This window comes from Lissotriton helveticus, chromosome 12, assembly GCF_964261635.1.
Source record: "Lissotriton helveticus chromosome 12, aLisHel1.1, whole genome shotgun sequence".
Classification (NCBI taxonomy): domain Eukaryota; kingdom Metazoa; phylum Chordata; class Amphibia; order Caudata; family Salamandridae; genus Lissotriton; species Lissotriton helveticus.
Window position 1 is genome coordinate 625,860,520 of NC_136073.1, and position 27,256 is coordinate 625,887,775.

Consider the following 27,256-nt stretch of genomic DNA (forward strand, 5'->3'; position numbering starts at 1 on the left):
AGAGAGTGCCCACAAATAGGGATGCGTCCATATGTTAATGTTCGCACATTAAAGTTAACCAAGTCGGTGTAAATGGCCGGTTACACTACCTATTGGAGCACCCAAAAACTACCTTAAAAACCACTTTAAAATCAAACAAAGAAGGCTAAAATTTCAGTTTTACACGTGCTGTGCACCGCGCCTTTTTGTTTCGTTATTATTGGTAAAACAATTGACTTCACATGCTCTCTGAAGTGTTAGCCTCAGACTGCTTTGTCCATGCTACCACTAGGATAGCTGGTCTATAAGGTTGACTTTACAACCATCACCATAAGGGTTGTTTGGACTGATACAGGGTGCCCACTAGAATAGTGGACATCACATATCAGGCCAACTTCTCACAACGACCAGATGGCGAAGATTAAAATGCGCAACCAGATGGCCAGGCCCGAAGGACGCCAATCTGTCTGCCCGAGCCTTTGCAGGAGGGCTCCCGCTTGCCCTTTGGAGGGCTCCCGCTTGCCCTTTGGAGGGCTCGGAGGCTCTGCTTCCCAGGGGCTCATCAGAGCCCTTAGCTGGGTCTCAGGCATGGGGCTGCAAGGGGGGGCCCGAGGGAACTCTGACCCGGGGCCCCCAGGCACCTTAACACGCAGGTGAAGTGGGGAAGGCCTCCCTGGCCCTATGGGCCCCCGTGGCGGGAACTCTGACCCTCGGCTGGCCACAGGATGTGGGTTCTCACACCCTAGGGCCTGCCAGAATCCAGGCCCCGGAACCGTTCCTTGCTTCTGAACCCAGCCAGGCCGGGGAGGGGGGGATCCTACCCGGGCACCAGGGACCCCTGTCCGGGCAGACGGACCCTTGGCAGGCCGCAGGATGGACTCTCCCAGGCCCTGCCCGAAACCCAGGCTCTGGTCCCCGCTTCTGCTTGTCAACCCAGTCCGGACTCGGGGATCTGGGAGCCGGCCCGTGCACGAGGGACCCCCGTCCCGGGCTCACTGACCCTCGGCTGGCCGCAGGACTTGGGCTCCTGTTCCACACATTTTTTTCATAACTCAGTGGAACTTCGCGTAGTGGCACTATGCCATCTCCGCCCAGTGTTACACTCCTGCCCACTCCTGCGCCAGCCACAACCTGAAAGATCAACTTCTAGCTTGCATTCCCCCTCAACAAACACACACACACCTACCTACGGCAGAAATGCAAATGTGTCCCTCCTAATCATCCAAAACCCAAAATAACATGTCAACTTGGGTGCAAGTGCAGCATGTGTCACCAAAATGGAACTGTACATTGGGGGAGGGGAGGTTGCACCTGACCGGTCTGGCATACGAAGGCCATTGCTCCACCACACTGCTCGGTCTATGGTTCAACCATCTGAAGGTGACATAATGACATAATGACCCAGGCTTTTCAACCACATTACCATTATTCGCTCTGTATGTGTAGTCTGTCAGCTCATCTACCCCAGGCGTCCGTGTAATGCATTTTGACAATCAGATGTAAGTTACATTCACCCCAGACCTTTATTCTGGCAAATTTGGTAGTTCTTTACAGAGAGGAAGAGTAGCGCTGAGGAGTTTTCCATTGTTAAATTTGCAATTGTCTTCTCATACCAGCATTGCTCTAAAGGTACTAGTATTACTGTCTAAGAGTTTCCAGGGCTCACAATAGGTCGTCGGTTGTTTGTGGTATGACCCAAGGTAATGCTCTAGAGGCATTACTGATGCTGCTGGAATCGGTTTCATTATCCAAGGGCTGGGTTGAGTGTCAGCCGATGCATAGTCTTCTGATGTTCCAGATTCGTCGTGCTCGCCTGTGCTGTTGCTGAAGAGATGGGCAATCTTCTCGGTTCTAATTGCTCCCTTCCTTCAGTGTCCCATGCTGTTCAACCCAATTCCATGCAGCTTCTGGCTCTGTGAAAAACAGGGTTTGTTGCTTCGCCATTATTTTTAACTTGACCGAGAAGATAAGGGTATATCTCATATCCCTATCTCTCAACTTCTTCTTGACCTCTGAAACCTACCCTGCGGCGATGTACAGCTAAGGTGTAGTCTGAAAATATCATGACTTTTCCGTTTTCAAGTAGAAAATTACCTTTTTTCCTGGCTCATTGCAAAATAGTGACTGTCTTGGAAGTTAAAATAAAAGTGACCACAATAGAGCTGGGTGGAACCTTAATTGGTGGAGGCCCTGCAGGGACTCTGTGGGTTCTCTCCACCGTGAACCAATTAGACTGGCTGTGTGGGGAATCTGTTTCAGCGACCCAGGACTTGGTGACCTGTGTGGGGTTCCCCCCTCTGCTCTCTTTGGTATGCCTTAAACCTGTAATTTATTCCACCAGGCCCTACCCTTTGCATCTTCAGCCCCTCTCTGCAAGAAGCAGACTTGGTCAGTCAGTTACTGTCATTGCTTCAGCAGGTCTGTCGTTTGAGGTTTGAGCTCAAATCATGGTTTTGGTATATTAAACCCTATCTAATGGTTTGCTCTGGTAGTGTCATAGGAGTCCGAGATCTGAGACCCCAGCATATACTTCTCTTTCTGTTATTGTCCTGGTCCCATCTGTAAACTTCAGGATCTCATCCAATTGTGCTTTTACCAGAAATAATGCATCCCCCTCCCCTATAGCTTGCCATACACTGACTTAGTGGTTCTGTGTTGCTCCACCCCTGCAGGTGTGCCCCCCCGTGGATTTCCTGCTATCTGTGTACATGCCCAGGAAAGCAGTGGCTGTGAGATGGAAAGGCCCTGCTCCTCTGGTACCACCAATGTGTGTTTGTGGCCCTACTCCTCCTCCTTTTGTGCTGTTCAGTGGTTCAGTGGTAGCACCCAGTGTCTTTAAGGGGTTTGGGTCTCCAGCCCTTATCTTGTTCCTGCTCAATTCAAGATGAAATTCCGTTGAGTCTGCAGATCACAGTGGGGGTATTAGCAGGTTTCCTCCATCATAACCTCTGCATAGGAGCCAGCTGGCTCTCTAGCACCTCCCTCAAAATCAGACTGCGCCCAGGAAAATGCATCGCACTTGTTCAGTACCGTTATGGGCAGGGATGGGGTTCTCAGGCCCAAAGAAGGGCTTTGCTCCTCCCCTGATCAGTCACTTTCCTCAGTTCTCCCTATTGTCATTCATCTGGGGCGGGGTATCAACAGGTGGCACTAGCTTTGTAGCTTCTCCTCTTCTGGCCTGCTTTCAAGTTAAGGAGCTGTGGGACTAAGGGTGACAGAGGTGCGCCTCCACTTTTGTAACTACTGCCCTATGCCACTTACGTAACTACTGCCCTATGGAAGTTGCCCTTGTTTTGCTACTGCCACTGTTTTGGCAGGTGTAGTATTTAGGAATGACGTCTGAAATTCAGGTGATAACCTCCGTTCCTTCAGTTTACTCCTGTGGGGAGTATCTCCAGAGTCAAGTGGTGGTGGAGGAGGATGCAGCTGTGCTGGCAGTGTTCCCATTCTGTAGTAACATCAACCATCTCCACACCACCGTACTAGTATGAAGTTCATGTGTAGGAGGTGAGCCAGGTGTTCTCTGGCTTAAAGGCAAAGCCTGAGAACGCCTGGCTCACCTCCTTTGTGGTGACCAACTGGTCGCTGCATCATCTGTGAGGCCAATTTCCCCCTCCCCTTTAATAACACATTGCACCCTGGAGCCGGACCAAACTGACATTTTAGTGGGTGGCCGGAAGCCCACTTGCCACCTGAACTCTAGGTCCACCGGGCTGGGGCCTGGGTGCAACATGTTATCAAAGGGGTGGGGGAGATGGCCTCAGGCATGATGCAGTGACCAGCTGGTCACCACAGAGGAGGTGGGCACTGCACAGCTCCCCTGCTCCTTTAGTTGAAATTGCATGGCCCCCGAGAGTCCAATGTCCAGGGCACCTTGTAGGCTGTAGTTTGCTTCCTTAGTAACATCTGTTCCACCTGCTACATGCTTTGACAATCTTTACAGGCCTACTTGTATGTGGTCTCCCTGTACGCTATGTCCACCCACAATGTGCAGCTTGGTTAACAGAAGTCAGCAATGCAGGTCTCAGTTTCAGAAAGGACCTGGATCTACTGTAGTTTGGCATGCAGACTAGGCCGAACCTGACCAGACATGGAGCTCAAATTGCTGAAATTGCCATGTTGCATAACCTGGCCATGTTCCTGTGTGCTCTACCGTAGGCTGTTACTAGTTGTCCTTTCAGTCAGACATAGCCGTGCTATAAAGAGGTTGCCTTACCTCGGGCTGTTACTAGAGGACTCTGGAGACAGGAACACATTTTTCTCTTGTATGATATTACGTTAAAATAATTTATAGAGCGCTCATACAGCATCAGGTATCTTGGCACTGGCTGCTCTAGAGCAAAAATGACAGGACCCTAATTCTTAAACAACCATGTCTTTGTCTCCTTTCTGAAAGATAACAGGGTGGGCAGGGCCCTGATATGAGGGGAAAGGCTGTCCCAGGGCCTGGTTGTTCCTGTGATAAAGCTTATTCCACCGCAATTCTTCTTACAGAATATAGGGACCATCAGTTTCTTAGTTCTGAGGGAGCACAGAAATCTGCTGGGCCACTCAAAGATGTGCCTTAGGAACTCTGTGCCAGTTTTATGCAGAGCCTTTTAAGTGGTGCAAAGTGATTTGAACGTAAAGCAACTTCTCACTGGAAGCTAATGTAACTTGTAAATTTCCTGGAAAATGGATTGGAATTTAGGGATTGCTAAGAGAAGTAATCTGCTTTTCCTGCATATTCATATATAGCCCATTACAGCAGGGTCCCAAAAGTCTGAATCAAATACTTTCCTGAAGCAGGGTGCAGTACCCTAGATTGTTAGTATTCCTTCCTGAAATCAGGCTGTAGATGCTTATTCAAATCTTCGAGGTGCCACAGGTGTTCCTCACTGCCCCTTCAATCGCAGGATGCCGGAAAAGTATAAATAGAGCAAGATACCCTCATGTCTTCTGTTGACATTGGAAAGTAACAACGGTAAAAGGTTGACTGTGCTTTTGTTTTCAGCGTGCCAGATCAAAGATGACATGGCTTCAAGATATATGTGCATATTCACTTTCATAAAGTCTTTTATCAGTTTTTGCATTTTTCTGTGTTTTAAATATATATTGTAATGCTTGGGTCTGATAAGTCATTTTGGTTGTAATGCATTCCTGTAGGGTTTGGAAGGTGTCCCCTTAAAGTTCTTAGCTAATACCAGGCACTTCATTGAGGAACTATCTACTGTTTTATTTACAATACCATTGCCCATAGTTTGTACTTTGAATATGACATTTTTGTAAATATGTTTGTTTTCTAGGAAGACAAAGACCTTGTTCCTGAATTTGTTAACTCTGAAGGTTTAACGTGCCTGATCAAGGTTGGAGCAGAAGCAGATCAGAACTATCAGAACTACATTTTGAGAGGTTTGTGTCCCTAGATCTGCTATAAACTGCTGTTTGATTAAACCCATTGTTTAAAATTAGTAAGTGCCAACACTTCACCTTAGCATGAAGCTGCAAGCAAAATAGCAGGAGGGTATTAAATGACCATGACCCAGCAAAATCATGTATACGACATGTAAATCCATCTGGTACAAAGAGCCACATGTTTTTCAATCAAAGTTATTGTTCTTTTATGTATGGGGATGGAGAAGCCTGTATTTATAGCCCGGGGATGTCCGCATAAGCATTATAGGATTTGGAAGCGCTGGGCTGATTTTAGGGGCCTATGGCTCGAGCCTCCGCCAGAGCAAGACCCAATACTTGATGTTTGAGTGCACTAGGGTACAAGTCGTGTGTGCATTGTTTGCGGGAGACTGTGCGTGGGGGGAGGGATCAGGGGGGTAGGGGGAGTTGGGGGGGGGGGGTGGATGGGGGCGAGAAGGTGGGGTGTTTCCATGGTTTTCATTGTTACTGGCTATGCCTGACTATTATTAAAAGACAGACATAGTGATGTATATGTATGCCTTTGAAGTGCAGATCCCTCTGGGTTACAGAGCTCTGCGACTGTTATAAGATCTGTCAATAAAAAATTTGTTTAAAAAATAATGTTGTTGTTCTTTGGGGGCGTGGCTTAGCTGGTAACGATGGTGGTCGTGTAGAGCGAGAGCTCCGACCAGCCGCCGTATATCCTGTGGTGGTATCCTGGCCCTAAGCATCCACAAGGGCGTGCTGATTTCTCCTGCGGGGTCGCCAGCTCCGGGGGTGCTACCTGGCGGTGGCAACGGCGACTTCACGGGCTCCGGAGGACGCGGTGCTCTGGTGGCATAGAGCGGCCTGCGGGACCGGTGGCGCTCCTCCGGAGCTGGCGACCCCGCAGGAGAAATCAGCGCGCCCTTGTGGATGCTTAGATTTTCGCGAGGCCCGGCGAGAGGCACCTGACTGACGCCGAGTGCGGGGCAGCGAGGCGGACGCAGGCGGGCGCTGCTCGCTCCAGCACACACGGAGCTGGGCGCGCCAGAGATCCTGGTTATGTGACGGAGCAGCGGCGCTGCAGAGGCGGTCAATTGGGCATAACTGCGCCCGTGGATATCGAAGAGAGCCCCACTCCGAGGCGGCCGCCATCTTGAGGCGGATTACATATCCTGGAGAGGGTCTGAAGTGAGGAAGAGGCCCGGGGCGCCATTGCTTACCGGATTGTGCTCCTGGCTTGGGGCGGTGTTCAGGCGGCACTCCTGTGGACTGGATGTGCTGGCGGTAGCTACCTGGCGAGATCTGCAACGACCTTCGGACTGCGGTGAGCAGCGTGGGCCGGTGGGGTGCGGTAGGGTGCCTTGGCCCTTCCTCCCCCTTCACTCTGCACTGATCCTCCTGGTCATCGGCTCCTTCCTCTGGTGGTGGGACTCGGGGGCCGGATCGGGCCCCGGCGAGGGACTGCAGAACCCCGTGATCTGTGAGGTGGTGCTTGCGCGGAGGCCCACTGGGATTGCTGCCTTGATCTCCTGGCGGGGAGCCCCGGCGACGTCGTCCATGGCCCTCTCTAAGTCCTGCACACTGTTATTCGATTCCCCAGAGGAGGTGTTCAGATGGACGGATGAGACGGTGAAAATTCAACATGGCCCAGGGCGAGAATCGGATTCATCCTCGAGTGGAATGGCCCGTGAGGGTCTCAGGAGTCAGCAGCAACGCCGTAGGAGGTCGAAATCGGGACGTAGGTCGCGTTCAGGCTCCGCGCCTCGTCTGAGTGATCCGGCGCTGGAGCAGCAACAAGTAGTCAAATGAAGCCTTGGACTTCCATATCGGACTTAATGTATGGTAATTACGGATGCTTAGGTGCGCGGTTTCCTAGGGCTGGGAGCCTGACCCAACAGGTGTGGGTGGGAGGGAGTGAAAGCCCTTTGGTTATGGGTTATCACTGGAAGATCCATTGGAGGGGTGGTTCTTGTTCCACCGTTGGGGACTGGGCTGCGATCCGACCGCAACAGGTGCTTCCATGTTCGGGAGGTACGGGGTGGGGGTGGTGGGGGGGTTGGTGTTTGGGATTGGGGATGGGGGCTTGTTTGCGCATGTTTCGCTGCTTTCTGATTGCCATGTTGTTTGCATGCAGAGCCACGGGGACACCTGCACCTTACACTGTACTATCTTCGTATGTCCACTGCTGAGGGGGAAGGGCGGGTAGCCCCATGCTCCCTGCGCATACTGAGTTGGAATGTGCGGGGAGAGTTGGCTAAGGTGAAACGGGGGGCTGTTCTCCAATATGCCAAGAGGGCCGGGACGGATGTCCTACTACTTCAGGAGACACACTTACTTGGCACGAAGGCGCTATGACTGCAACGCTTTGGGTTTACCCAAGTCTACCACTCGGGGTTCACGAGGGGCTCTAGGGGGATCGCTATCCTTATACACCGTAAGATCTCATATGTGCATGATAAACTTTAGACTGACACACAGGGCGGTATGTGTTTGCACAGGGCAGGGTGGGGGGGGACAGGGTGACCCTTGGCAGCGTGTATGCCCCGCCGAAGCTGCAGTGGCCATTGGTGGAGAAGATCATGTCCCTTTGGTGCGCTATGCCGGATACCCTCTCGATTGTTGGGGGGGACTGGAATGATGTCATGGAGCTAGATAGCGATAGGTGGCGGAGTGGGGCGACTGACGAGGGAGGGGGTGTGGGGGACCCACCACCAAACTACATGCCCTAGCCATGGGACTTGACTGGACAGACGCCTGGAGGTACAAACATGGCTCGCGTAAGGAATTCACCTATTTCTCCACGGTGCACGACTCATTCTCCAGATTGGACTACATATTTGTCCCTAGGGGGTTGGCCCATAGAATACTATCGACAGAAATTCTGCCGAGAGCCCTGTCTAACCACTCACTAGTAGCCCTCCCATTCAGCGTAGGCCCGGCCAGACAGTCGTTTCGGTGGTGCCTGTCGGGGTGGCACCTGCTGCAGGACTACTACAGGGAGCATATGACCAGAGAAATTGATCATTATCTGACCTCCAACGTAGACTCCGTGGACTCCCCGACTACTCTCTGGGAAGCCTTAAAACCCACATTGCGGGGGGTAGATATTTCCTGTTGCGCGGCGGCTCGTAGGGAGCGGCGGAGAGACTTAGTGCAGCGTGAGGCGGATCTGGAAGCGCTGGAGCGTAGGAGTCGGGAGGCTGGCGCTAGATCTGCCAGGCGACAGTTAGTTTTGGCCCAACAGCAGTATACCGCGGTCTTGATGGAGGAGGCGTGGCAGGCCTGGCTGGCTACTCGTAGTGGGGTGTACCAGTGGGGGAACAAATCATGCAAGATGTTGCACCGCCCGTGTCAGGGCACATTACATGCCCAACCACTGCCCCAAATCCTGGACCCAGCGGGGGTGCCCGTACTTGAGCCCCCAGCAATTGCGGAGAGCTTTGCAGCATATTATCAGGGGTTGTATGCGCCTCAGGAATGCTTGCCAGCTGATGTTGTCCAGCGATTCATAGATGATCTCCCCCCGCGATCGATCTCTGATGAGGTGCAGGAACTACTGGATAGACCCCTGACTGACGATGAATTGGGCACGGCCCTGGGCGAGCTGAATCCCGGTAAGGCACCGGGCCCCAACGGCTTCCCATGTGAATATTTTCGGCGGTTCTATGTGCAGCTGGGTCCGCGTCTTCGTCCGGTGGTTGAGGGGGGCGTGCTCCCTCCGGATTGGCGACACGCGGAGGTGATGGTCTTTCTGAAGCCGGGTAGGCCCCAGGGGTGCCATGCATCCTACCACCCGATCTCACTGCTTAATACAGAGGCCAAGGTCCTGGCTAAGGCCCTGGCTAATAGGCTCAAGCCCCACATTACAGACCTGGTCCATCCGGACCAGGCGGGCTTTATGCCTCAGAGAGCGACTCGACACAATATTAGGCATGCCCACGTCGCAGTATCTGCCTGGAGGAGTTTGGAGGAGCAGGCAGCTTTATTTTTGGCGGACATGGATCGGGCTTTTGACTCCCTGAGCTGGACGTATTTGTTTGCTTTACTGAGCCGCCTTAATCTGGGCCCGCGCTTCTTGGCCTATATACGGCTGCTGTACACGGACCTTACGGCTTCGGTGCGAGTTGGGGGTGCGGTCTCCAGGTCCTTTTCGGTCCTGCGGGGGACGCGACAGGGCTGTCCCCTCTACCCCTACTTGTTCGCGCTCGCCATGGAGCCCCTGGCGGCGTGGGTGCGCATAGACGCCCAACTCAAAATTTTCGGTGGTCCTCGGGTCTAGCTGACAAAATAGGGCTGTACGCGGACAACGTCTTGTTTTTCCTCACTGATCTGGATCGGTCGGGCCGCGGTTGTTGCGTATTCTTCAGGTTTTTGGCGAATCCTCTGACCTTTACATGAATCCGGGTAAGTCCACGTTGTGGATACTCGGTGGACAGCGGCGGGTGGGAGCATGAGCATCGGGGCTTCAGTTGGCGACGGGAGGGGTGAAATATTTGGGGTGTATCTGTCGGAGGAGGCGGTTGCCTCCCGGGATCACAACCTCACCCCGGTTTTGGGCCGCACGCACGAGGACATGAAAGTGTGGTCCCGTATGCCATTGACCATTTATGGCAGGTCAGCTATCTATAAAATGGTGACGCTCCCTCGCTTAGTGTATCAATTACAGAATCACCCATATTGGATTCCGCCCGCTGGTTCCAACAAGTCACTCGGCGGGTTTCTGTGGGAGGGGGGGGATTACTCGTGTGGCGCTACGGACGTGCTTCTAATCTACCTATACGGGGGGCTAGCCACATCAGATGTGCTCTCTTACTATCAAGCGGCACACTCTGTTGGTCTTAAACGAATGGTGGTACGGTGATAGGTGCGACCCGGCCTACGCGGTTGAGCGGTACTTTATGGGCTCGGCGTCCGTCCATACACTGTTGTACTCTGCATCGCTTCGTCGGTGCCTTCCATCTGCCACGCAGGTAGTATTTTACGTCTGGAGGCAAACGCTGCGCAGAATGGGATGGTGGAATGTGCTTACTCAAGAAACCCCTCTATGGCACAATGGTCGCTTGCCCCACCTGGAGGCATTGCTGGGCTTTTGGGGGTGGGATGCGATAGGAATCTCCTCCTTGGGAGATGTGATGTCGGGCTGCTCCCTGAGGTCCTTTCAGAACCTGCAAGATGAATTCGGGATGCCCCGCTCCCAATTTTTTAAATACCTCCAGTTTCGACATGCACTGACGCCATACCTGACCGATCTTGAGCAACTTCCCGAATTTAGTCCGCTGGAAGCCAAGCTCTTAATGGGGGAGTTGCCGGATAAGAAGATCTCACGTATACATCAGACGTTGGTCCACCATTGTTCTTCCGACTTGCAAAGACTTAAGTCCGCATGGGAGGGGGATGTGGGGGACTTGGAGGAAGAACATTGGGCGGAGGCCCTGGCGAGTCCTAGGGAGGCAGCAATCTCCACGCGCCTGCGACTGATACAATTTAAGTACTTACATCGCACCTATTTCACTCGAGAACGTTTATGGAGGGCTGGCATGGCGGGTTCCCCCGATTGTCTCCGGTGCGGATCAGAGGTGGGCACACTCCTACACACTGTTTGGGGGTGTACAGCGCTACATAGATTTTGGAATGGGGTTTTTAGGTGCCTATCTGAGGTGTTGGCTTGGGAGCTTCCCCGGGACCCGTAATTGGCTCTGCTGCATGTCATGGAGGGGGTCGGGGGCAATAGATATAAGCGCCATTTGTTATTACTGGGCCGGACGTTGGCCAAACAAGACATTGCCAAAGCATGGAAGGCGCCCCATGCCCCGCCTTTGGCCGCCTGGAGGCATGGACTTTTGTATGGGACTTGAGCAACCTATATTTGTGGCCAGGGGGTGCCCCCGTAAGCACTTTAAGATCTGGAAGCGGTGGGCCAACTACCGGGGGCTGGACTTGGACCCCCCACCTGCGAGGGCCGCCCTCTCGACAATCTGACAAGTGGATCTTTGGCAATGCACATATGGTGGCTCGGTAGACTTAGCATGTTCTTGGTTTGGATATTCTTTGGTAAATAAGTAATGGCAGCAGCGCAACGGGGGGTTGGGGGGTGGGTGTTTGTGTTTTTTATAAAAGTCTGACGATGCTATTGTTGATCCATTAATGTGTGTAGCAGACACCGGGTGTCGGGGCTATGCATTATTTCTGCGTTCGGACAAATAAAATTTGTTTAAAAAAAAAAAAGTTATTGTTCTTTGACTTTTTACTCAATAGTGGATTCTACTATAAACCTCCATTGATCCAGCGTTTGCCCTGTCCTGCACCTGGGATGTGGGGTGCGACACGGCAGCGCTGCACATGAGCCCCTTGAAACCGGAAGAGGCGTCCTGCAGCGCGGAAGCCTTCATCGATCCAGCTTTTGCCCTGTCCTGCACCTGGGGGTGTGGCGTGCGAAATGGCAGCGCAGGAGTGCCTTAAAGCCGAAAGAGACGAAGAGGCGACCCTCCATGCAAGACGCGCACGGGCGTGCCCGGCAAAGGCAGGCCCATCTTAACCCGTCAAAGCCTGGAAGAGGCTGGTCCATCTCTCTTTCTCTTGGAGTTTGGACCGTGGAGATTTTTTGAAGACTGTGAGTGGGCCTCTTTGGGGGATCTTCTGTTGAATGTAGATCCTGTTTGTCCCATGCCCTGGTGAGATTATATGCTCCAGGGCTTCCTGCTACACAACTGTTACTAAGACCGGGGGGGTCAATTGTCACATTCGCGGGAGCACTTAGAACATTGCCTCGTCCCCGCAGCGGGGGTTCGGCTAGGACCGGGTTCATCTGCATCTGCTATTGGTCGGTTGGCGATTGGAGCCTGGCCTGGTATCCCTGCACAGTACTCATAAACGTCACCAAACCGAGGCCTGAAGCTGGTCAATGGGTCCACAGTGAGCATTCTTTTTGTCTAGCGAGATATATTGACCTTTTTTAGTGCTAGCCGAGTTAATCATCGCTGCTCTTTCCTTTATAACCTTGGGCTGTCGGATTTACTGTCTCATGACATTGCCTGATATCGCGATATGGAAATAAGGAAGGCACAGCCTGTGACCCCCTCAGCGCAGCCACGCCTAACCATTGATACATTCTTGGCGAAAGCTAAGGGAGTTATTAACAAAGAGATAGTCCGGGCCAAGAGGCAGCTCTCTTTTAAAACAGGAAGATTGGGCCGTATCTCTCATGCACTCATCCTCAAGTCTTCGAGGCTCCCTCGGCCGCTCCATCCCCAGCCCCACCGTTCTTGACCTCAAACCCGAAGCCAGTCAAATCATCTCCCTGTGAGCCTGCAGTTGCTAGGCCCTCCCCCCCACCCCTCCACCATCCACCCCTCCCCCCACCCCTTTAGTTTACACCACCTGTTGATGTGGCAAGTCCCTAAGCTCCAATACGGCAGAGAAAGGCCAGGAGGGCAAAGGAACCCTCTGTGGTTACACAACACGAGCAGCCGAGTGATGTATTAGGGCCCAACAGGGAGGGACTGTTAAACCAGCTGGCCCCAGCCTTACACACCATTAAGGCGACCCTCATTGACCTTATATCTCTGATTCTGACTAGACTGGATAAGTTGGAGTCTGTATCTAGGGACTTGGCACGCAATTTGGAAATTTGGACATTTTGGTAACTTCTTTGGCTGAATCTCCACCTGACAATTTGTTAGTGTCCGCTCCATTACTGAACCGCAAATCCTCTGGTAACTCACGGAGTAGTAATGGTACCTCACATATTAATGCACCCAAGGGAGTGTTGGTTCAGTATACTACTCATGGACCCAGTAGCTCGAGCTTAGAGGGAGGTGGGGTGCCTCTTGTCATGCGCATAATTCAGCCCCCAGGTAGGATAGATGTCCCCCTACTTGGGGTGCAACCCTCCAAGACCTCGCAGCCTCCATTGATTGATCTCCCCCCAACTTGTGCTCTTTTCACTGAGGTTCTGTTGGGGGTCCAGGCTTGGTTGCAAACAAGGGGAAATCCACCACCTAATTGATTAATAATGCCTCACATTGGCTAGCGCAGCATTCTGGGTTTTCGGCCAGGGGTTATGATATTTTTATGGCGGTGAGGGTGGCCTGGATAGGTTCATCAATGAAAATGCTTAATGTAGATTGTATCATTATCTCCACACACAATCCAGAGTGAACACGGAAAATCCTCTTTGGGGCATCCAAATCTTTCTCTGCAGGATCATGCGTGCAATTACTCCCACTGGGCATTTTTTACAGACCTCCAATGTGTAATCAGGGAGAGGAATCCCGTAGGGTGTGGGGGCTCTCTGAATGGGGTATGAGGCAGCAGTTGAAACTCAGAAATCTGTACGCTCCCTTAGAGGGCCTGGACAAGTTGGATTGACTCCCTGATTCGGAGACATCACATGTTCAGCTGCCCCTCCTACTAGGCCCTTTGTATCAGGGTCCAGAGGAAGGCAGGGTTTCACCCGCTTCGAGTCCAATTGGGATTCCACAAGATGCTCCCCCTGAGGTGCATCCTAAGACCAACCCTGAATCTCAGGTAAGGCCTTATACGTCTTCCCCCTCTGTATGCCACATAGGAGGTATTAAGCACAATCCAGGAAGAGAATTCAATCATTTAAAATGATATACCTTTTTTCTGGAAGGGTATAAGACCTTTTTCAGTCCAGCAAAAGACTACAACATGGAGAGAGCCAAGATGGGTGACAGGTGAGGAGCTCCGGCCGGGAGCTCCCGGCCAGGGATTGCCTTTATGGCTCAAATCCCCAAATTTCCACCCCCTCCTGGTCCCTTTTACTCATCTGGTGGTCGCTTTTATACAGGGGTCTCTGTCTCTCCTTTTTCTCCCGTTTCTGGACTCTTGAACGTCGGATGTAATCAGGATCACTACTCCGACCGGCGGAGCCCGAGCAACATAGCCGATGCCCGGGGGAGCTGCATTAACAGCTATAGGGGAGATTGGCTCCGGCACATCGCCATGGTCATCACCTACCCAGCCGGACATCAGACATAGGTCTCGTTGTTTCTCCGATGCGGTCTCCTTCCTCCCCCTGTCCTCTGATGAATCGTTGGTCGGCTGTCGAAGGAGCCAGTCTCGGCAGTGTTTATCCCTCGTGGAGGTTCCCTGGATGGCTGGTGAGGAGCTGGGACGAGGTTCACCCCTCCTGATCATCCCACGGCCTTTCCGGGCACGACTGCAACTTCTTGCCCTACAGCCTGCCCTCCAGCTTCGCCTCCTGTCGGACATCTGGGACCCGCAAGTCCTTTCCAGGTACAGGGGTTCACAGCACTGTGGTTCTTTGCCTTCTGAGCCTGGGAAGCACGCCCCCTCCTCCCCGGACTACGCTGCTGCCTCCCTTTCTCCAAGACTGCTCCCTAACTCCCAGGCAGACTTCCCCGGTCCTACGACGTGCGGATTGTCGACACCGATGCCCCGGCAGTCCAGAGGCTGTGCACGCATACAGCCGACATTCTACAGCCTTCCGACCTCCTGTGATTATGTGGCTGCGTCCCCCCTCCGACTCTACTCGATGGAAGTCAGCTCTCTTGTTTCTTGGGGGTTTTTGACTTTTGTGCATCCCGCTTTTTGGGTGATGGTTTCCGTCGATACCCACGACCCGGATCCGCCATCTTGTTGACCCTTGTCCGATCCTTCTTGCCGCTGGATTCCTCCTAGTGACCCTCAAATGTTTTCTGCTGACTGCCTTAACTCCAACTTCCCCTCAGGTTCCCTTCTCTCCTCTCACCTTTCTCAGACTACTATTCTTGTCCCCCTTTAACTTCTCTGCCCCTTATGATTTGCCATTCACTTTGTAAACACTGTGTAACTAATGTTTAAATTATTGTACCTTGCAACTCGCTGTTCCTTATGTAAAGCACTCTGATACCTCTGGGTCTAGCCAGCGCTATATAAAACTCACCAAATAAATAGTAAGAGCTAGCAGGAGCCTTATCATATTTGTGAAATTGGAATTATCAAAGGAGTTGCAGACCTTAAAGTGGGATTCCCAGGTGTTTCAGGGCATACAATTGTGTGTGGGTAGAGAGCCCCCACTTAGCATAATCAACTTCTATTACCTGAAGTAGGGTAAGGGCTGGCTCGCCAATTTAATGCCCTAAACTTGGCCGTAGACTCCCCAAAAGGGGATGGTTTTGGGCACATGAATCTTATCTTTGCGGGATATTTTAATTGTCATTTGTGTTAGTCTTTTGTAAAGAACCCGGCAATTGCACAACCCTGTCCGTTTTTAGAGGATTTGCACATGGAGCACACTACGGAATGGGACGAGTAACCTTGTACACATCTTAGACCATTGGCACGCTGGGCTTATTTTTCACCTGCCCCTGTCGTATAAAGGTTGAGGGTTCCGCTACTATTATAGATTTCACTTTTGTTTCTGCCTCTTTGAGTGCGGGCATGAGCTCCTTTAGCATAGAAAATAATCCATTTAGTGTCCATAACCCTCTGACACTTTTATTAAGGGGTATGGGTACCCATACTAGGGGTCCTCGCAACCCCCCGGCTCCTCTAATACCAATAGATCAGGGCAGTCACATACGCTGGGTATGCATATATGCCAGAGGTCTTCAAACTTTTTTAGTTTGAGCCCCCCAAGCTGAATTTTTTTAAATGACGCCCCCCCCGCACCCCCCCCCCCCCCCCCCCCAACACCTGACAGAAATTTCTGGAATCTGGTACACCTCATAATCGACCGCCATTCAGATATCCCAGGCCATATCCGGCAAATAATGTTAAACACAGTTTAGTAAACTGCAGGTTTGTGAGTGGGTGTATTAAAATGACAGAGGCATATTATACAGTTCAAATAAAAGATTTCCAGGATAAAATGCGCGCATATTGTTTTTACAAGGGTTTTACTGAGGTAGTTGAGTCATAATGGGACAGTGTTCTCAGGATCATCCCTGTCACCTAAGTAAGTACCCTCAAGTCAGGCAAATACCTACCAACCTCTTCATAAAGATTTTGAATGGAAGTGAGCCACCCAGACTTGTTTTTGCACCTTCTCAAATTGTTGATCGTTACCGAAGCAATTGAGGTGGCGACATCCCCTCCTGTGATGTCATGTGATACCAATACGCATTGCGTATTATTATTATTAGTCCCCCCCACTTGTTTTTTTAGGACCTGTGCCCTGAGTGGGGGTCTAGGACACATGTTAGGTTTATGTTTAAAAAAATAGAACTAATAAAAACTGAATGATGTTGCCTATTTTATTTCGTAGCACTGTTGTCTGACAGACTTTGTGGTGATCAAATGTATCTGGGTCCAGCTGCACAGTGAACTGGCAGCATTACAGTGCATGTAAATGCCACGGCAGCCGGGGCAAGTAAGCGCGGTTAGGCGGCGGCAGGGCGGGAAAGTCGACAGAATAGGTCAAATTAAATAAATAAATGTAACCTATTCTGCTCCCCCGCACCACTCCACCGCCCCATCACGCTTATCTGCACCAGCCACAACTGATGCGTGACCCTCCAGGGAGTGGGTCTAGGAAGAGAGTAGAAAAGATTGTTAGAGGCTGAAAGGGTTTACGGTGGATGCCAAAGGCAGTGCGTAATTTCTTTTCTTTTTTGTATTTTTTTTTAAGTCTTTTTATTGAAGAGAACAAGAGGAGGCATTACAGAGATAGGGTGTCATACTTGAGATACCATACAATAGGCGATGGGCGAATACGGCAACGCAGATAGCAAATATACATGAATCTATGACATAAACGTAAGTAAGCATATAAAGAAGGATAAACAATATGCTAAACAAACCAGTTCAACTTAGTATGCAAAACCCATCCACCCAAAATACAGAATAATTAAGGCCGGAGTAGACACCCACATGAATGAGAAAATCAGTTTAGGATAAACAACCCACCTCTCGCAAAAGGAAGAAGGAAAGAAAAAAAAGGCCATAGAACAAAATAAGATAAAATAACAAACCCCCCCCAAGCCCCCACCCTGCACCCCTGCAATGGCTACGGCCTAACCCCACTAGCAGCGTGCCTGTCGCCCAAGAACTAACCCTACAAGAAGGAAAAGAGTGGAGGAGAAAGTAAACATGCCCCCGGTCTCCCTTACCCCCCGCCAGAAGCGACCCCCCCCGAGACATAATCAAGACAGTATGAAACTAAAGTTATACACCAACCGGGGAGGGAGCAAAAACCACCCGACTCACACATCATTATAGGTGCAATCTCCTTATTGAATCAAGGTATTTTATCAAACCCAGGCAGTCAAGTTCAACCCTGGCCACTATGAGTTTTCGTGCGAGCCCTTCCCACCCGTACCGCCATCTCAATGGAAGAATCAGAGCGCTCAGAAAAGTCCAGGTCAGTGCAGTAGGATCGAAACCAGGATAATAGTTCTCGATGTCCACAAATCAAACGAGGATAGCTGTCCAAATCAAGGCATTTTATCAAACCCAAGCAGTCAAGTTCAACCCTGGCCAGTCCGGTTTTTCTTGAGAGCCCTTTTCACCCGAACCACCATCGCAATGGAAAAATCAGAGCGTTCGTAAAAGTTTGAGTCAGTGCAGTAGGATCGAAAACAGGAGAAAAGTTCACGGTGTCCACAAATCAAGGGAGGAAAAGTGTCCCAGGATAGCGAATCTCTCCAATAGTCACTGCGGAACTTATAACGGCACACAGGATTGTCCATATCTATATAGGGCGGCATCAGGATCGAACAGGAAAAGCTGGCGATAGTCACAGGCTTGTTAGCTGTTATTTGGGGACCGACAAAGCCCATTAAATCTGGCTTCCGCACGGGGTCCTCAATCTCAAGCGTACACTGGTCCGCGGGTACCACAGCTTGCTGAAAACCTACCGGGGGGTCGTCGTCCGGTCTCAGACAGATATCTTCCACTGTTACAGTCAGCTTCTGGAAAATGGCGGTGACCTGCGAGTGGAGCGCCCCAATGGCGGCCATTACGGCCTGCAGCGATGGCGTGCATTCCGTCCGCTCCATCCCCTCTCGCGTAGCGACAGAGCAGGACTTGAACCCCGGAGGTCGACTACTCCGGGGTAACAGGCCCACGTGAAACCGATGACGACAGTGGGCGCTCTCCGTCTTGCAATATCGATACCGTTGCCGCTAGCGAGGGCCCAAGCCCGTCCACCCCGGGAGGCTAGCAGAGTCTCCGGGCGTCGGACCCCCGACCACAGCAGCCGGCGCGTCACGCAGCTGTGTCCTCGGTGTGAACCGTTCACCGTGTCGCCATCCAAAACAAGCAGAGTAAGTCCCACTTCGGAAGACCGGACGCAGCCCAGGTCGCGCGGCCGTTGTTGTTCAACTCTAACCCGGATGGGCTAGAAATCGAGGCCCCGGCTTCCACGCCAAGTTAGGCCGAGAATGGAAACACGGCGTATCTTCATCATCTGATAAGATGGAGATCTCGGGATTGCACCTTTAAAATCAGAAACACCTCATGAACACGGGAGTCTGGTGCGAGTTCAGGATCGATGTCCGGATATACGAGCTGCTGGCGGAGGTCGGCGGAGCCGGGAGCTTACGCGGCCATCTTGATTGCTAGCGTAGCTCCTCCCCGGCAGTGCGTAATTAATTTTTTTTTAAAGTTCAGGGGCCAAAGCTTTTATTCGGTCACTTCTGCCAGCGCTGGCTCTTGCCAGGGCAGCTGTATACCAGGACTGCTGGGTCTTGAACAAACCAACACACACCTTCTTCCTCCACCCTGATTTCCCTTCCTTTGTCTCATTCTTGCGGGTGGTTTTTCATCTTTGCTTTATCCCTTTGTCTCTGTTTTCACAGCTTTCTTGTCCTTTTTCTTTCCCCTATTCTGCTTTGCTCTATCTTGCTATTGACCAACGTTGGATGCTGAAAAAGAATTCTTGTTCCCTAACAATAAGTACCGGGGGCCACCACCTGCCACCTCCAATAAAAAGGAAGCACTGCCCACATGTGGAAGAATGGACTGGTTGGAAGCACTATTCGTAAGATCGCCCTTTGCCCAAGAACCCTGGGCCCAGTCGCCACAGCCGCCTATGCGCTGTAATGTTAACCATGTTATGATTTATGTCCATTGCCTTTATGCTTCCAATTGTATTGCTATATAATTGCATGCCGCATAAAGTGCGGATATTATACAGTAAGGCGACAAGTGGCACTTTACAGAGATCCTAAAGTGAAAAAAATATATAAGATGTGAGTTGCATACATTGCTAGAAAGCCTTCCGTTCAACACAGGCACGAGAAGGCTGACAAAATGTCCCATCATAAAACGCTCTCTTCTGCCTTTTCGCAAGACTGGAGACACCCAACCTTCCTAGCTCTTTGTTACGGGATCACGATGAAGCTTCTATTTGGGAGCAAAATGTGACAGCAGCAAATTGTGCAAACTAGCCACGCTGGCTCAAAATTAGCATGGCACAATCTGTACATGTAAAAGCTATAAAAAAAAAAGACATTGAATATTTAGGTTCAGGGTCGCATGCTCAAAGGATGTCAACCTTGTCACTGAAGAGAACTGCCTTCTTCATATCTCTCGCTTTCTTTTATTTGCCTTCTGAGACTCCCAGTAGCATTTCCACTTGAATTCCATTCACTTAGTAAAAATAAAATGGTTATTGCTTAATTGATTACACTCTGTCATGTGAGGGAACCTCAGATGTGAAACCGCACAGTAGCATGAGCCAGCAAGAGGATGTAGCTTTGCGGCTAGAGCAATCAACCTCCAAGCTGGGGAACCAGGTTCGAGTCTCGGCAACCACTCAACCTCCTGTGATTCTGGGCAAATCACTTAATCTCCCCGTGCCTAACAACAATGAATGTGTCCTTGTGCAATGAAACAGGTGCTCATGTAAAGTGCTCTGATATCTTCAAATCTATTTTGCGCTATATAAAAACTCTAAAAAATAAATAAAATTGTACCCTAAGCCATTTGTTTTCAGCCTATTACACAGAAATATCTGTCTTAAAATTGTTCTCTATCATGCGTTGTGAACTGTGGAGGAGTAAGTGGACCCAGTGCCCAGATCACACTTACAAACAGGGTACTTGGAGAGCTGCCAGGTGCCCGGGTCCAGTGGGTCCACTGGATTTTGCGAACCAAAGAGAAACAGAACTACCAGCTGTCACTGCAACCAGGTGTAAATTGCAAACAGTGAGGTGCCTGCTCCTTGTCACTCGCAATATGCTGTGGACCATGGAGGAGACATCCATTATACTTGTTTTTCCAGTGATGGTGAACCACATCAGATATAAACATAGTCCAGGGGCATGCCGTGGAGAATTACATTTTTGCTTACATCTCCAAAAGAGCGGAGTGACAATTCACTAAACCAATAACTTAATGAACACTGATTGGTTGAAAAAAATGGTTTGCCATTAAAATTTGATGGACTTTTAATTTAGTGGTTTCGGAGTTCTGCACGGCAAATCTTTTCTATGTAAACCCCATGTTAATTTAAGGAAGTGAAAAGTTTTGCACCCCCACCCCATTATAATATCTGAGCCGTTTGAGCATCTGCCCACTGAATGCTGTTTACCCACAGCTTAGAGCAAATTGCTCAGAGGAAAAAGTTATTATTAACAGTACAAAAAAAGAATTCCTATGAAATGAGTTGACTAACCAACCTTCAGAGAACATGATGTATTAAACAAGCATGAAAAATGTCAACTGTGAACAGGCACTTTTGTAATTTCGCAATAAAACCGTGAGTGTATATCATGCTCATACTTACATAATTTAAAGAGCAAGCCTGCCTCCTTTGTGTTAAGAACTATCCATCCGAGATAGTTAATTCCTAGAGCTGAAATGTTTCAGCTGCAGTGGGAGGCACGAGACTTCTGTGCTGCGAACCCGAAAGCAAACTGCTTGTGGTGGTTTTCTTTCAAATTGCCAAAGTAGGGGCACATTGTGCCCCATCAATCGGGACAGTGTGAAACAAAGGATTTTAGGGTGGAGTGCGCGCCCCCCGTGAGAAGGTGACGCGCCCCCCCTGGGGGGGCGCTCCCCACAGTTTGAAGAACTATGATATATGCCAAGCCCTTTAATCATAGCCTTTTCTCCTTGTCAGCTCGAGCTAGGCCTTTGTTAGGACCCTTATTCCTCAAGTGAGGACTGGTCTTTTAACTACACAGACAGTGAGGGGTGCCCAGGCTTCCCCGCTCATGGTTTGATCGCAAGTGTTTGCAAGCATTGAGGAGGCTAAAGGTAGCCTTGAAGCAAGTGCCACGGGTGAAAGATAGAGTGACTTCGTGCCAGATACTTTACAAAGAGTAGGTGAAAGCGTGAAGGCACCAATTACAAAAGCAGGCTTGGGAGAACATGCTCAAAGCTGGAGATTTGAGGTATTCTACCTTGTTTTGGAAAATCATTAATAGTCCCTGCTTTTCAGAACCAACTAGACCGTCTATGTGACATCATATTACCCCAGACAGGGGGTCTCCTATTTTGAAAAGGTTTATACCGCAGGTCCCTTAGTGGAGCCATGGATAGAAGTACCCTTTAGCCTAGATGTAAGCCCAGTTAGCTTCTCTTTGGATGAGGTACATTCTAGTATTGAGCTGCTTTCGCTAAATAAGGCCCGGGTCCCGATGGAATACATTCAGATCTCTTTTGCGACAATGTTGAGGTCTGTGCCCCTCTTTTAACCCAAGTCCTTAACGCGGCAGCCTTAAAAAGGGGATGTTGCCCTCTTTGTCTACTGCAACAATAAATCCAATTTACAAAGGGGACAAGGAGCACCCGTAATCTTATCGCCTGATCTCCCTTATCGATGCTGTAGGTAAGGTCCTGGGACAAAGTCCTTTTATCTAGATTTTCTTTATGGGCCACAGTTCACTGTTATGTTCCATATAGGTACCCTAATACTGGCTCAGGTAGTCCCCTAACCCTTCACCCATATTCTCCCTACCATTGCACTACATAAAGGTTCTTAGTACTGTAGGAAGTTGGATATCTGACTATATGGTTACTCCAACTTTTTGCCTAGTGTTTAGCTGGTTTTCGACTTAGTTGGCCTGGGATCCTGCTAATCAGGGCCCCAGGCTATCTGCTCTCACTGTAAAATGGACTCCATGTACTTTAGGTACATCTCTAATTGGATATTGGGTCACCTTGTGAGCCCCTGTATAGTGTACCATAGGTACCCAGGGCATAGGTGCATCCAAGGCCTACCAGGGGCTGTAGCATGTATTATGCCACCCCTGGTTGGCCATCCAAACTGACACAACTGGCTGTTCACTCAGCTGGGGCAAGGTTGTGTAATCACCCCTTGCTTAGGTATAGTATCCCTATACCTACCATTACATATAGACACATATATACCTATAAGTCACTCCTATGGCAGACCTTAACAATCCTGGAGGCAGAGTGCTTGGTTTTATGTGAGATGGTGCTCTAGCATGAGCTGAGCCGGTCTACAGCTTTGGAAACCATGGCCTTATAGCTGTTCTATGATATAGCCATACCATATACTCTTAAGTGCATTGTAATCCTCGCAGTTAAGGCTAACTTTGGTTTGGCTTGATCAAAACATGTTGTGTAAGGTATCATACGCTTTGGTATACTACCCCCCTGCCAGTCCTGGCGGCGGGGGTAGCATTCCACCCTTCTAGAGGGAGAAGACATGTAGTTGTAGCTGTACCCGGTTAAAGTTAAACAGAGCCTCAGCATCACAAAATGGATGCAGCTGCCACAGACACAAGTCTGACCTCCTGCTGCTGGATGAAACTCCGGCAGGGGAGGCCTGGACAGTAGGTTTTCTGCCTTGGGAGGTGCTAGCACCTCCCCAGACAGGCTATAGTGTATTGGGGCAGGGTGGGTTGAATTAAATGACACTGCCTGCGGCACACAAGGTGCTCCACGCATAACCCGGTTCAAACCAGTTGCTGGGGCACTCCAGCCCCAGCTCTGGCGCGAAACTGGACAAAGGGAAAGGGGTGTAACCACCCCCTTCCCAGGTTCCACCCATAGGATTGACCTAGCAGGTAATCCAGCCCCTTTAATTCGTATAAAACTAGGAGCTGAGTCTAGAGATTTTAGATTATTCTGAACTGAAACTCTGAAACGAAACTCTGGACCTTCGACATTCTACTGCAACTAGAAGATTGAAGAATCTCCCTTGTGGTCAAGGAGTGCCCACCCTGTGCAAACAGGCACCATCATTGACTTGCCGGTTTGCTTTGTCGACGCTCCCGCCGGTGCCCGAAGACTTAGCGATGCAGCCTCTGGACTTCCAGACCCACATCCACAGCAAAGCTGAGACCCGTGGCGGACACGAGAGACGTGGGACCGGACAACCTGCAGTACCTGCTTTTTGCTAACTGTGCAGCTTCTGAGGCGTCCTCGAAGTTGTGCATTGGGACCTGGGAAGCCCAAACCCCGAGCAGTGAGTGCACCGAAGCTCAGCCCTCCACACTCCACGAGTGCAGCGTGTGGCCTGTGCCTGCATTTCTCCTCGACGCGTCTACGCGGTTGCTAGCCCGTTGGCTAGTGGCCATCCTGAAGACATCCTACTGAAACAACGCTGCTTGCTTGGTTGCTCTGGGCTTGCTCCTGCTTTCCTTTAAAAGGGAAGCTCCACAGACCTTGCTGGTCTGTACAAGGAGCTGATCTTCACATCCTGCGTGGGTTGCCTTTGCCAAGGCTTGTTGACTCCAATCCAGAAGCCGACACCGCCAACAGCGAGATCCTTCGTGGGACAGTCCGTATCCAGCTCCTGGTTGTCGTCGACACCTCCTGGTCCACGTGGCTGCAGAGACAAGCTTCACCCCTTTACCTGATTGCATCTCGAAATCGCCTGGTTCCGTCCTGGTGCCTTCCTGGTCACTGGCTAGTGACCCAGACTCTGCCCCCTCTGCTTTCAGGTTCTTCACTTCCTCGATGCACCCTTGGATCCACCCGGACATCTTCATCCTGGTTGCCTGCAGCATCTTCTTGCAGCTCTCCATAGGATTCGACGACGAAACCTGACACGACTTCACACCTATGCACCCGGCTTCCCTGGGTGAGGTAACTCGAGTACTCCGGTGCTACAGTGGGTAATAACTATCCAAGTGTCCTACTTTAACTGGGTTTTCCCGTAGTCCACCCGGAAGGTCCGAAATAAACTAGTTTCTAAACTTTACGTTCCCATTGAAAGTCTATAAGAACCCGCGTGTGTGTTTAGACACTGCACACGCATCCTGTGGGACTCCTGCTTCCTAACCTTCGGTTACTCTGTGTAGCCCGACCGATTTCCAAGGCCCTAGGCCTATTCACCTGTTCTGAAGTGGCTCTTAGCCCACTTCTTTAGTATATGGCTTTGTGAGGCCCTTAGAGCAGAATTGTATTTGTGCAACTTATAGTATGCTTATTGAGTTGATCACACAAGGTTACAGCATTCATTGACTCAGCAGGGGCTAAAGCACAAGTTACTTACCTTCGGTAACGATATATCTTTAGTATATGGTTCGTGAGGCCCCTAGGGCAGAATTGTATTTGTGCAACTTATAGTATGCTTATTGAGTAACTTGTGCTGTATCTCGAGCTCTGACCTCATAAAGAGTGCAGAGGGGTTGTGTTAGAAATAAATACATATATATTTGATAAATACCTTGTGTGGTGTCCTTTCATCTGGTATTCAAGGGGTTATTATTGGTAAAACAATTGGGTTCACATGCTCTCTGAAGTGTTAGCCTAAGACTGCTTTGTCCATGCTACCACTAGGATAGCTGGTCTATAAGGTTGACTTTACAACCATCACCATAAGGGTTGTTTAAACTGATACAGGGTGCCCACTAGAATAGTGGACATCACATATCAGGCCAACTTCTCACACTGTGTTATCCAGATCCCCAAATATTTGAATACTTTCTTCCAGGCCAGGCCACAACAGTCCGCCGACAGCTGCGGCCCCGCTAGGATATGTCCCAGGGACTTGTCCCAATTCATAAGGTATCCGGAGTTGGTACCAAACTCGGGCAGAATTTCCATCAGTCTCTGAATGGAAGCGGTCGGCCTCTGAACATACAGAAGGATGTCGTCGGCGTACAACGAGTTGCGCTCCTCCCAACCCCCTCCCAGGTTTATGCCCCAGACCATGGGGTCTGTCCTAATCCAGTGCGCCAACGGCTCTAGTGCTAATGCGTACAGGGTGAGAGAAGGGGGGTGTAGTATATCACTTTAAGATCTGTGTAAGTCTATCACTTTAAGATCTCTGTATTGTGTGGAACATTGAGTATGTTACAGAATTGTTTATATGTGTATGTGCATTCTTAGAGAGCTGTTATTAGAGAAGCTCTGTGTCTTGATAGCTGTATGACTTATTCCTATGTGCTGGGGGTTTTAATAAAGAACCTAACTACAAGGATCTACTGGTGTACTTTTCATTGCTACACTGATTTGGCGACGAGGATCAGGAACCCTCAGTGCAAGCTTCATAAGGAATTTAAATGAACTTTGTATTTTCAACAAAAGAACGAACTACTGGGAAAATTCAAGAAATTGCACTGGCTTATTCAACTCTACATGGAAGAAAAATACTCCTGACATCCGTCTATCAGTGAGTTGTTCTTTATTCTGACTTTAAATACTGGTATCTATTTCGATATTACTTCGTTTAAAAGCAGTCAAAATTAATGAGCGGCCAGCCTTTTAGCAATCTTCTTTATCTTTAAATTTAATGCTGATGACAAATGCGATCCAGCTGTGTTTTTTTCCAAGTTTCCGTGAACTCAAGTGTTAGCCATCATCGTGGGAGCGCGTTGTTTACCTTCAAAATCTGAGCCGGGAGCTGCCTGTGAATCCGAAGTGTGGAGCGCGAGCTTGCTGCCATCGTTACAACGTGTTTCCCTTCAAACAACCGGCGCGTGTGTAACAACCGGCGCGCGTTGTTGTCTTCACCAGATATTCAACTGATTGACGTCACAGGTCACGCAAGGGGCACACAACGTGTCGGCCATTTTTGATCATTTTTATTTCTTCTTCTTTATTCAGCGCAAACAACAGGAAATCGAGCAGTTAACCTGTACTTTTAAAAGCTTATAATTTACCGTTCTTACACACGATAACAACAGCAATTTTAACGAATTAAACTGCGCTTTCCCAGACTTAATCGTTCTTATACAGTAAGATTACAAGCTTTTATTATGCATTTGTGCTTGTGTTAAAAAAGAAATGGATGGAAAGTCAAGAACAGCTTCCACAAGTATTATGACAGCTACTTCTTCACAGAGTAACATGAGTATTACCTTGAGTGATCCAAAATAATTTTTAGTTATTCCAGGTGAACCTAATATCAAATGGTTGGATTGGAAAGAATATTGTTTGAATTATATTGCCACTCTAGAGGATAATGGCAGTATTATGTCTCCAGAAAGAAAAAAAATAATTTTAATGCATTGTTTATGACCTGAAGGTCTCAGAGTGTATTTACAGATGCAAAAGATTGAAAGAAGTGGAGATCTGGATGTATTTAAGTGTGCTATAGCTGATCTTGATGACCATTAGTCCCCAATTGTATGTGTCGCAGTTTCTAGACGCGCCTTCTATAAGCGTAAACAAAATACAAATGAGACCATTGAGGATCATATCTCTGTTCTAAAGAATTTGGCCATCAAGTGCAAGTTTGGACCCCTGCATGATGATATGATTAGGGATCAAGTTGTGATGTGTAGTAAGAATAAGAATGTCCAAGACAAGTTGTGGATAGAAGGGGATGCATGTCTCAAAGACATTATCACATTAGTGAAAAAAGCAGAACTTTCAGATAGATGTACCAAAGCAGTCTCTTCTTCCAACGAGCCAGTAACTGTTAATAAGATCAATGACACAAGGAGAGACAAGAATACTAATGTGAGACAGTCCAAACAATATCAAAATTATCAAAATTGGAAACCACACCAAAATCCTAGTTTCAAGAAAGAAGATAACTCTACTCAATTTTTCGGTTGTTACAGTT

General features: G+C 49.6%; 1 protein-coding gene across 2 annotated transcripts in view; it reads left to right on the top strand.

The window, feature by feature from the left end:
- Positions 1–27,256, top strand: part of FHOD1 (formin homology 2 domain containing 1) — a 1,641,100-nt gene that overhangs the window by 521,331 nt on the left and 1,092,513 nt on the right. For both annotated transcript variants that reach the window (XR_013603775.1, XM_078670473.1), the window contains exon 5: positions 5,265–5,370. Coding sequence is in view for 1 of the 2 variants with exons in the window: in XM_078670473.1 (XP_078526599.1) it covers positions 5,265–5,370 (106 nt within the window). In the remaining variant the exon portion in view is untranslated. The remainder of the gene's footprint in view (positions 1–5,264; positions 5,371–27,256) is intronic.